We start from the raw sequence: 11,774 nt of genomic DNA on the forward strand, positions 1-11,774 counted from the left end.
ACTGATAAGCTCACTTGCCTGTCCTGACTAAACTTCACCCACTGAAATAACCAGGGTAGCAGGGGAGTGGCTACCTTAGAGGTCATAAGGCAAATGTACTAGAGCAGATTCACATGCCAGACTGAAAGCCTCTGAGTGGATGGTTTAAAAGGCCAGGTAGCAATGTGCTCACAATTCAGATTTTGCTTAACTACTTCAGTACAAGAAAAGTTAGCAGAATATGAAAAATTAATTTTGATTAAGTTCTGCATAAGCTTTCTGCAATTACCAAATAAAGTACCTCTACAGCTTCTGCCTTACAAGTGAACCAAGGTTATTATCAATTTGCTCTTGATATAAGAAAGCCATTTTCATGTACTTACATCTGCTCTCAGAAGGAAGAGAAAACAGTTTGTAAAGTTCCCATTAGCATTCAAAAGCAGCAACATCTGCTGGGAGTTTTAAGAGGCTTATTGCTGTCACTTAATCAGCACCACAGGCCACCTCTGCCCTTGCCAGCACTCCAGGTATGGTTTCAAGAGATGAGGGGATAATTTGACTACACAACAGTTCCTGCAAGACTTCTGTATCTATAAAAAAAGTTCTACTCTTACTGCTGAGGATAGGTAAAATCCACCTATGCTGATTCCTCCTTGCATAAACCTGTAAATAGTATCATAGCTGCAGTCATTAATCCTTTCGTACGATACATGACATAAGTGAAGCGGCATTTTAACAAGCAAGACACAAAACCTAACGGTGAGTTCACTTCAACGTGGTGTAGCTGTAGCACCATCTAGAGGATTTGAGCTAGAAATCCTTCACACGATGGGCAAAAAAACTGGAAAACTGCTCTCAAAAGTTGTTAAAAAAATCTTCACACAAAAAAACATTTTGAGCGAATTTTCATTCTAACATTTATCTGCAGAGTAACTTAAATTGTTTCATACATGCCTACGTGACAGACACTTTTTCTTAAATGCTTTCTCAGTTTATGATATTTGGATTCATGGAGGTAACAGAAGATTAGAACAAATAAAACTTTATCGACACTTAGATTGGGAAAGATCTTGATCTCATCCACTCTAGGTCACATGCTTGCTACACGACCTTTTTCAGGTGGAGAAAGGCAGGACCCTTTCCTACAGTTTTGTTCATAACATTGCAAGGATGAGTAACTTTACTCTGTTTTCCTTACTTTTCACCTTTTTAAAGGAGGTTTCTTAATAAAACCAAAGCCAAATTTCAATCAGGGAAAGGGAAGAGGTTTTTAATTGAATAATAATGCATTTTATTATATTTCACACATAGAAGGAGGTGCTGACAACAACTGATTGCTCACTGCAGAACTATTAAAAGAAGAGGAGAAGGACAGGTACAGCCCTGGAGCCCTACTGATTATTTTTTCCATCCACAGACACCCCAAACCTCATTTTGACTACTTTCAGCTTGGCACACTTTCCTCCATAATTTAACTCTGCTACCACCACAAAATAACACTTTTGCTCCTGAAGCCTTCTGGGGATAGCAAAGTTCAACCCTCTTTGTTACTTCTACGAAACTCTGAGCCAGCTCCTCAGAGACTGAAAGACCAAGAATTAATTGAGAATATTCACAATGCAATTGCTCCACAGAGTTTGTGGGCAATAAATCCAAACTGTAGCTCCCGTTCATTGGTTGATGTGTGACTCACCAGCAGCATGATTTATAGTGACACATCTGCATTAAAAATTCAAACTTTTGTACACCTGAACACAATTTGTATTTCTTTCTCTCAGTATTGGGTCAAAATAATCATGTAATACCAAATAATCAGTCATTTATTTTAGCTATTTGTAAGGGTTGTGTGCTAAGAATGGACTCTAAGCTTTCGGCTACTATGCCACATTATCTGCTTCTACCAAATTTCCTTGGAGACTATTTGGCTAGAAATAAAAACATAGAGGAAAAAACTGGAAGAACCAACTGTACGGTCATAACAGCATCACTATTGGTCATGCATGAGCTCATTCCACTTTATAGGCCAACAAAACTGAAAACTTCTGGAGATATCCTACAGCATGGGCAAGGGAGCTATCATAATAGCTGGCAGAGCTTTACAGTTACTTGTAATCAAGATTACTGGTTATAAAAAGCGAACTTCTTCCTGAATTGAATTGATTTATGTTATTTCATAATGGCTGGCAGCAAATCAAGATTGTTTACAGCACTTCAGCGTAGCTCAGGTCCCTCAGTGTGCTTCACTCCCTCCCTACCTCTTCCTGGATCTCTAGGTTCAAGCAGCAAGGAAGGAATGAAGTTCTCATGTACTTACCAGCAAAATCCTCCTCCTAGTTTCCACATGGAGAATCACATCTTCTGTCATAGCTTGGGGGGGGAGAGAATAGTTTTAAGTATTTTCCATCTTTCATTTTTTTCCCCTCAATCTTAACTATAAATTAGTTAAGTAGTTCAAACACCAGACCACAAGTGCAAGCACCTGAACTTTAAGCTTCTCACTTGCATATTACCAGCAAATATTTAAACTTATTCACACAGATAAGCATTTGCAAGATTCCAGTCCTAGATTACGAGGAGTTTCTGGTTCTCAAGCAATATCACTCTGTTCCTAATACTGCATTCACTACTGTATATCAAAAGAATAATTATGTTGCTTGGAATCTGAATTCTCAGTTAAATTTCAAGTAACCAAGAAAATATTTTCATTTGTTGTTATGTGTCTAAGTCTGAGACAAAGCCTATCTGAGTGTCTGTAAAAGTCTGCATGTTTCAGTCTTTCATGCTGAGCATAAATAATGCTTCCAAGAATAATCCTGCATCATGTTAGCTGTCATTTTGGCTCCAGTTCAGTATTTTTTGCAAAGCTGAGCTGATATTTTTATTGGTTTTAAAAAGACACGTAGGCATCTTGCATCCATGAAAGAAAACAGTGGTCTTGAAAGAAGCCTTGAAAATTAAAAAATAGCAACAGGGCAGCAAAGTAAGTCGAAAAACTCCTCCTTTTCATTTTTCTAAATCCCTGGAATTGCCAGTCCAGTTACTGGGGGGAGGATCACCATTATTCCTTACAGTATGTTATCCTACAGCATGCTGACTTTAATTGGACTGTAACACCAAGGATCACTCCTGTGACCAACACCAACAGTAAGACCAGGTTTATATTGTATAATTCATACGTTTTCATTTAAGAGCATCTACTGACTGTATTAAAACAAAATTGCCCCGCAGATGTTCCAGTCAGATTCAATAATCACACACCAGTGCTTCCAATTGCACAAAAAAAAAAAAAAAATCTGTAAGGATACCTCATTTCCAAAAATTCAGACCACCATACTTCTTACTGTAACAAAACTGCACAGGTGTATCAATGCAAATTTCACTGCTGGCTAAATTGTTCACAGGTGAAACAATTCACACAGCTGATGCAGTCACTCATAGGACCAGTATCTGCTACAAGCATAGTGTTCTTGATTGTCTTCCATAGCATATCATAGGATGTTGGGTTAACTCCTAAAGTAGTAGCTTTTGAAATAAATATACTGGTATTCCTGATAATTTCTCCCTTCCCTCATAAGCCAGATTTTCAATTGAGTTATACACTTAATTGAATACACAGCAACTTGAACACTCCTGATTTATGTTGGCCCTTACCAGCCTGAAACTTAATAAATGCCTAGAATAATATTGTTGCAACAGATAGGGCAATCCCACACACTGAAGTTATTTTCTCTCCAACATAGGGCCATAAACAGCATTAAATTATGTGCTGATATACTGTTGCAAGTTTCAAATACATTTGGGTCCTTACAGAGCTGCAGATTAGTAACTAGCTTGTTGATTTGTTCTTAAAGCCCGTCTGTTTAAAAAAAAAAAAGGGGGCAGGGGCTGCTGGCTTCCCAAAACACCAAACTTTGTAAACTTGCCAACTCTTTAGAGCAGAGCAGCTAAAAGTCACTCTAATGACAAGACCCCAGGAAGCTTCATAAACAAGACAGAAGACCCAGTGAGACTAGCATCCCCTGCCCCTTAAAAAGACATGCAAGAGTCTTTTGAACATATCACTAATATTTACTGTGTGCATGGAGGAAAATGGCTCTTCAAAGGTCTTGCACATGAAGTTTGTTCACCTACTATTTTGGTAAAGGAGAATAAAAACACGTGGGTAACTTATTTACACTACAGCATTCTAAAAGTAGCCTACACCAATTTGAAATGTGTAGTAAGCTATCGCAGCACACAACATTTCTTATGATTTATCTACCTATACACAGTGATCATAGCACAGCTGGACTGGAAAGCATCCACTAATGAAAAACAAGCTCTGCACACCCACACAACATGTAACACTTATAGAAAAAAAAGAGAGCAGACAAGGCAACACTTATACATAGGGAGAAGAAAAATACTTATTTCTAACAACAGTAGATAAACTGGTATCTTTGGGATTTGGTCAGTATCAACCTTAGCTTTAAAATAAACTAATAAAAAAAAAAACCCTCTACTACAACAATGAAGGTGACTTGGGTTCATTTCACCTCACCTACCAGCCACAGTCCATCAACAGAGCTCAGCCTCAAGACTATCCAAAGCAGAAGTCACACTAAAGGCCGTAGGCCCCTTGAAAGCACTGATAAGCCCTCACTGCCCTGACTCGCCCCACCTGGGGCCTCCCCTCACGTCCTCTGGGCTCCATTTAAGCCCGGGCCTGGGCCCTTGCAGCCCCCTAGGCCATGCTGCAGGTGCCCTTGTCCTCAGCCCTCTCAGGGTGTCTCTCCTGGCTGCCCCTCGGGTGTGAGTTGTGGGTCCCAGCACAGACCTCGGACCTACACTGCACCTGCCGGCCCCGGGTCACCGGGCGCCGCCCGCAGCGAGCCGGAGGCGGCACCGTCTCCTCAGGGGCCGCGCTCGGCCCGCGCTGCCGCTCCCCGGCGTCACTTCCGCCGCTCCATAGCAACGACGGCGCGGCGGCAGCGAGGCCATGGTAATGGCGCTGCTCCCGCCCGCCGCCCCGGCGACCGGAGGGGGAACGGGGCGGGCGCCGGGGAGCGGCCGCGGCCGGGGGCGGGTGGGGGGGCAGAGGGCAGAGCCCCGGCGCTGCTTTCGGGCACGGCGACCCCGCGGCCTCCTCACAGGGGCCCGCGCTCGCCGTCGGGCGGGAGCTGTGGTGGCTGCGGGGGTGCTGTGGTGTCCTCTCCCCTCACAGGCTGAAGTGGAGGAGACCCTAAAGAGGATTCAAGCCCACAAAGGGGTTATCGCCACTATTGTTATAAACGCCGAAGGTAAAACGTCCTCTGCTTTCTCCAAGTAACAAACTTGGTAGCGGCAATGAGTGTAGTAACTCTTAAGCACAAAATTGCAGATCATGAGGTGTTAACAGAATCCGCTTGCGATGCTTTATGAAGGTGTCGTGATTTTCAAGAATGCGTGTTTCATCTTTGGTTTGTGGCCATTTCTTGAAGCTCTCCATTTGATGTAGTTTTTCATTCAAGTCAATAAAAAGCAGAAAAATGGAAAGCAGAGCCTTGACAGAAGTCTTCTCTGAAGAAATAACTAGAAGTATCATAATCTTCACTTAACTTAAGGAGTTCCATGTTGTTACTTATCCCCGTTGTTTAACTAAACTATACTTTATTTTTCAGAACCAGATCTTGAACATCTCCTGGTAGGTTACAGAAAGGGAGAACTCGTGGCACTAAGCTGTTGCTTTTGCAGGCATTTTCTAGTCCAAAATTCTTCATATATGCAAGAAAATTCACTAGCACTTCACTCTCCCCCTCTTCCTCTGAAAAGTTATGATAGAACAAAAACGTCAGGAGAAAAGTATCTACTAAACAAAGTTGGTCTTCTACTGTGGGAGACACTCCTTGGCCCTGCTAAATATTCACAAGTTTTTTAAATTGTGTTATGGTGTGTTGTCATAGGAGGAAGAGCAAGCTTCATGTCAGGCCAGCTTTGGCTGTGATCCTGAAGATTGCAAGCCAAACACGAAACTGGTGACAGAAATCAGTTTTCAGAAGCTAGGCTTCTCAGGTTAATCTGTTTTAATCATTCTTTTACAAAAAAAAAGACAACTCACTCAATTTACCTTGCCTATAATTTAGTTGACCTCCTTCACTTTTCAAATCCCCCAAAAAATCTATTGCACTAGCAGCAGTTTAGCAACAGGAGGCAAGAACACTAAGAAGGGAGCCTAAATGTTATTTAGTCTTTAGAAAATGCGGACAATTTAATTTGTGTGCTCGGACATGTTAAGTAAAATGTGCCTTTGTTCACAGAATAGATGACGCAGGTCAAGAGAGAAGTGCATAGCCCGGCAAATAGAAACTGAAAAGCTGCTTTGTGCCTGCACGTGCTCATGTCTAGATACGGCTGTTCACCAAGCTGAAATGCAGCCTGGTTTCAGAACAAGTACTGTTTCAGCCATTTCTGTATTCTGTTTCAGTAAATAGAATGTGACTTGATCCAATGAGCACTTAGACTAAGCTGCAAATGAGAAGTGAACAAAATCAAGCACTTAAATAACACAAATTATCCTTTTTGAGCTTGCAGACTAATACATTTCTCAAGGCAAAATCACCAATGTAATCTAATAGAAAAATAACCCAGTTTTCTTATGTTCTGTTACTTGGAACAGTTGACTTCTTGGCACAATATTGGTCAAGTATGCTTTCCCACTGGGGTGTACTACTGCAGTCCATCGTTACCTGTGGTAGTTCTACGATGTTGAGGGAAAGCTCAGATATAGCTGTGCAGAGTTAGGACAACAGCTTTTTAAAAGGCTGTTTTGGATTCCTTCTGTCTCAATTTTGATTTGCAAAGGAGGAAGAACGTTCCACTTCCCTTTTTCGCACATTAGACTATTCACGGCAAGGTATAAAGTCCTCCCATGTCCTGTTCAAACTTCCTCATCCTCACAAACCTGTGAGGCCAGCATGTGGCCAGACTGAAGCCGACGGACAAGACTAGTGCAGGAATTTTGGTTTTAGTTTATAATTTCGAAATGTTTTGACACCAGATGCCAGATGCGAATGCAAGAGAGTCTATACTCCGTGAGGATGTATTCAAGGTACCAAAAAGTTAGATTCCACAAACTAAACCTCAAAGTAGGTGTGTAGTTACAAGTTTTTGAAACATCTCCAAATATCCATAATTAGCAGTAGTCAATCTAATTACTCCAAATCTTTCTGTAAAAAAATAAATTTAATTTCTCTCTATCCTGAAATATTTAAAACAAGTGTACAACTTAAATTAATCACAGTAAAAATACTCAAACCAATGGTGCAGTAGTGAGGTTTCTCAGGTTCCCTAAAAAGATGAAACCCTCTGTTCTTCATCAACAAAAACAGTTGTCTTTTACTAAGATTTTTGTAAAAGTGTAGGTACATTTAGGTGTAATAATATGCAGGTGAAATAGCAAATTAAAGAGTTCTGATACAAACATTGCCCTTCATTTATTTTAATGCTCGAAGTTGATTTGTTCATTGAAACACTATGCTAAGTGTACATTGTTTATTTGGAAAATCTCATGAGCTGTTGCTATCCCTCACAGTTGAGAAGGATCACACTACAGCATTTCTAATGAAGGATTTATTTGCCTTTTTCTACTTCGGGTGGCAGAGGCAAAGAGAATTTGTCCTAAAGTAAGCATAGCTCAGCTTTAATCTAAGGTTGTCACTAGTGTCAACTCATTTTCATGTTATTATTAGACCTTGGAGGATCATTAACATTTACCATTTTCATTAAAAGTGCTGTATTTGTTGAAGCAATCATTTAGATACAAGGTCATATAAACTTGACACTAATTCATTGCTGCTTTTAAGTGACTTACTATTTAATGCTGTGATTATATAGATATTCTCATGCTAATGCAGTGCTTGGGAACACCTGTTTGTTTCCATTAAAACATCAGTTCCAATCTCTGTAATAAACATTGGACACAAAGGATGTACTGGGTCATTCTTTACACTTCCCTACCAATGCAGAATTATTTCTCAAGTGACGACACAGATTTCAAGTGATTCAAATAACACTTCCCTAGGAAAATTATGGAATAGTCTGATATCTGAGATGGTTCTATTGTTTCTTTTACTCCTTTGCCTCTAATTCTTTGCCTGGCATTCCACTATTTTTGCATGTTAATTCTTCTTTCATAATCAAACTCTTCAACTTAAGTCATATTACTCTATTTTTGTATTCCTAACCTGTCCATCTGCAAGACGCAATACAAATGTATGCGAAGAGAAAATTGCCTTGCCAGCTTGTAATCTATTGTCTTTGTTAGTAGGTCAAATAAATTTTTTATTAGTGAAACAAGCTTATTAAAGCCAAACAGTTTTACACTTGCAGGATTACTGCGAACCCTGTTTTTAGTTTCACCTGGTAGCCTATTAATATAAAACACATGGTTTGACAAATCATTGATAAACAATGATTCATTAAATCATCAAAAATTAGTCTTGACTTACGTGGTCATATTTTTAATAGTTGGGATCAATACACTGTGTACTACCAATTGTCAATATTTTGCTGCTAATTGGCAGGGATTGTTCCAAGAGTGGTTTTGCTTGCCAAATGCAAATATGCCACTTCTGCCCTTTGATTGCTCTTGCTATTCCACTGGGAATGTGTCATTTCTAGCACTGCACATGCCAAGTGCTGCAGTTAAAGTGTGAGTTAGATTCTTACAAACTCGGTGACAGTGTTTAAACTGATGAAGCACCATAACTGGTTAAGTACTACAGAATGGAATCTGGTATGTATTTAAGAGCCTTAAAGAGCAATTAGGCTCTTTCATAAGTTTCATAAGGCAACTCAATGTTTAATTGCCACTGATTAATATAAATTATACATTTAGAAGCATGTAGATACCTGAAATCAACATAACTCCTTTCTGCTACAAAACAGAAAAAAACTATGAAATCCTTGTTTTTTCTCTTATGATCTGTTGTATATGAAGAATATGCAACTTAACTGAATGATTATTAGAAAATTATTTGTTTGCAGGAATTCCAATAAGAACAACTCTTGATAACTCTACAACAGTCCAGTATGCAGGTCTTCTTCATCAGCTCACCATGAAAGCCAGGAGCACAGTGAGAGATATTGATCCTCAGAATGATCTAACCTTTCTTAGGATCAGATCAAAGAAACACGAAATTATGGTAGCTCCAGGTAATATTTCTATTAAAATAACAATAGAATTATATGTCCTTTTAAGTTTCTTTTAATGTCAAAATTCTCCACAAATAAGGCTACTGTAGAAAATGCATTTTGAAAATAAGTATTTGAAAATATAACCGTATATTCACCATGTAACCAGATGTGTTAGGATTTTAATGTACAGAATTTATAGTATTCACACTTGGAGGCAACCAAAGAAGTCTAGATCTGATTAATGGTCTGGTTTCTGTGGGTTTTCACAAAGGAAAACTGGGCAAATATATATATCAAATAGTGTGTGTGTATATAGTATTAAAGGCAGCAAATCCATTTTAGCTCCAAACAGATGCAAGAAATTTTTTGTTTCTAAAAATTATTTTTTACTTGGTATGTTATCATGGTGGGATTTGTGTCACAGATGTGCAGTATTATCACCAACATAATGACTGTGATATAATTATTTTCCTTAAAACAACCAGGGGAATATAGCAACCTGTTTCTCACTCGTGTTAAATACAAATATATGTTAATTTGTTAGTTGTGTCTCTAAAATAGAAAACAAGGCCAGATGAGCTGTGGTGAAGCTGTGGTCAATTACCAGTACAGGGTCAATCAGGCAAAGTGGAAGTGATTGGTTGGGGGTGAGATCCTAATGTGTGTGCTAGCTAATTGAGAGACTAATGGTATGCAGGATTTTGACAGAAATATCCAATGAAGGCATGGAGAACAGAAAGGAAGCTTCAGGGATCTCCTTAGCATAGCCACCGGGGAGGACGTTGGCTCTGAGCTTGTAGTGATGGACAGCCTTCACTGGGGTAGTCCTCTATGCTGATTTCATAGCAAATGTAGAGCAGAGGTACTGCACTACGTACGCACAACCTCGCCTCGCTGGAATTATTTATAATGCTGCTATGAAACCAGTATGTGTGAAAGAAATCTGGCACTGTCATTAAGTGTCAACATTAGTCATCAGCTGATACTAAGATTAAAATTTTAGTTTAGTTTCTATTTTGGAGTATACATCTAATGCATTTTTTAAATCGTGGTTTTTGCTCGTTGATTTAAACTGATGCACTTGATTCTTATTTTGCATTTGCCCTTCACTTATTTTTTAGAGGTGACTTTTTGACTAGTAACCATTAAGCGTGTTGACCTGAAAATAAGTGGTATAAAATGTGAAGCTTTTTTGCTAACAGGGAGATTAGTTGTTCAAAGGCTTGATTGTATTTTACTATAATAGAAGGCGGCAAATGAACCACCTGTGATTTATATTAAGTTGCTTTTGGATGAAAGTGGCAATGCAGGAGTGCAGCTTCTTAACTCTCCAATTCATTGGCTACTTTCAAGAAATGTTTCATTTAAAATAGATAATGTTATCCATTAACATGCTATCCAACTGAATTGTTTCCAAAACTTCCCCAGGCTTTTAGAATTAGTAGGCGAAGTCTGGCATGCTTAGAATTTATTCATAGTAGAAGTCTATTCAAATCTTTTCTGCTTTTTAATGTCTAAATGGGGTTCTCAATTTTGAATAAACTAGTTAGTGAACTGAAAGAAGTTCTCTGCACCTGCAGAAGAGGCTGCAGATGTCAAAAGTTTTTTATTATAACAAGTGCTAGCTTCCAGGTGCTTATCTTGTGACTTTTTTCATCTTGTTTAAGTATCTTTACAGCTTCTTGAATGCAAATCCACTGCTTACTAGAATAGTTTTAATACGGTATAGTTAAGCTTTATGACACAATTTTTTTTATCTGTAATCTCAGATTCTTGTAGAAAGTGCTTGTATTTTCTAAATGTTTTTTATATAAATGCCATTGCTTTTGCTTATGTTTTATAAACAAATAAAAAGTTGAAGAGGAATAGATGAATAAAGAGTATTTTTCTGGAAATAAAGTAAAATATTTCAACTAAACATTTTTATATCTTTTTGCAGATAAGGAGTATCTCCTGATCGTTATTCAGAACCCATGCGAATAGTCCTAGTATGGCAATATTTTTAGAAACAGTGATGTAGTTCTACTTGTTAAACTAATATTACTTGTTGATATTTAATATCAAACATAGCATTAAGTAATTTTACATAAAGTGTAACTGTCATGACTGAAATGTTGCCAATTTAAAGTTCTCAGTTGTAGCTGTATCAATTTGTGTTTGAGCAAATTGTAATGCGTATATCAAAATATTGTATGTTTATCTTGATACTCAGAAGAGTGATAATAAAGTAAAATGCTTAAAACTCTCTTTAATGAATGTTCAAGCTATTCTTGCAATTAAATAATTCTCTTTACACTTCTAACATTATGTTAGAGGAGAAATCATACCTCATGGGAAGCTGTAGATCATGTGTATACATAAATCTATAAATGTGTCCCTATGAACTAGAGTAACCACAGTTAACACGAACCAAAGAATACAAGTGTAGTTCATGTCAGTAATGATGGACTGGATATTGCCCTGTTGTTAACTCCTGTTTTTTAAGTTTTCTAAGGGAAGAAAAGTGAAAGAAAAACTATCTTTTATTATTTTCCAATCTCTATGGATGGAAACAATAGCTTCATTTAATATTTTCAGTACTGGGAATTTCAAGCAGACAACGTTGAGCCTGCACTCTAATGTAGAACTACTGTTAGTGTGTT

General features: G+C 38.3%; 1 protein-coding gene across 1 annotated transcript; it reads left to right on the forward strand.

The window, feature by feature from the left end:
* Window positions 1-4,957: 4,957 nt before the first annotated feature.
* DYNLRB2 (dynein light chain roadblock-type 2) lies at window positions 4,958-11,382 on the forward strand. The gene is made up of 3 exons (XM_075161308.1): window positions 4,958-5,258; window positions 8,983-9,150; window positions 11,072-11,382. Exons 1-3 carry the CDS (start codon window positions 4,958-4,960, stop codon window positions 11,113-11,115), a joined length of 513 nt encoding a protein of 170 aa, XP_075017409.1. The 3' UTR covers window positions 11,116-11,382.
* The last annotated feature ends 392 nt before the right edge of the window (window positions 11,383-11,774 follow it).

This window comes from Calonectris borealis, chromosome 12, assembly GCF_964195595.1.
Source record: "Calonectris borealis chromosome 12, bCalBor7.hap1.2, whole genome shotgun sequence".
Lineage (NCBI taxonomy): Eukaryota > Metazoa > Chordata > Aves > Procellariiformes > Procellariidae > Calonectris > Calonectris borealis.

What these genes read in the sequence shown, in the direction of transcription:
- DYNLRB2 (XM_075161308.1), top strand. Translation starts at nt 4,958, where the DNA reads ATGGTAATGGCGCTGCTCCCGCCCGCCGCCCCGGCGACCGGAGGGGGA. An exon ending in TATTGTTATAAACGCCGAAG is followed by an intron (nt 5,259 to 8,982) that starts GTAAAACGTCCT and finishes ATTTGTTTGCAG; the next exon opens with GAATTCCAATAAGAACAACT. An exon ending in CGAAATTATGGTAGCTCCAG is followed by an intron (nt 9,151 to 11,071) that starts GTAATATTTCTA and finishes ATCTTTTTGCAG; the next exon opens with ATAAGGAGTATCTCCTGATC.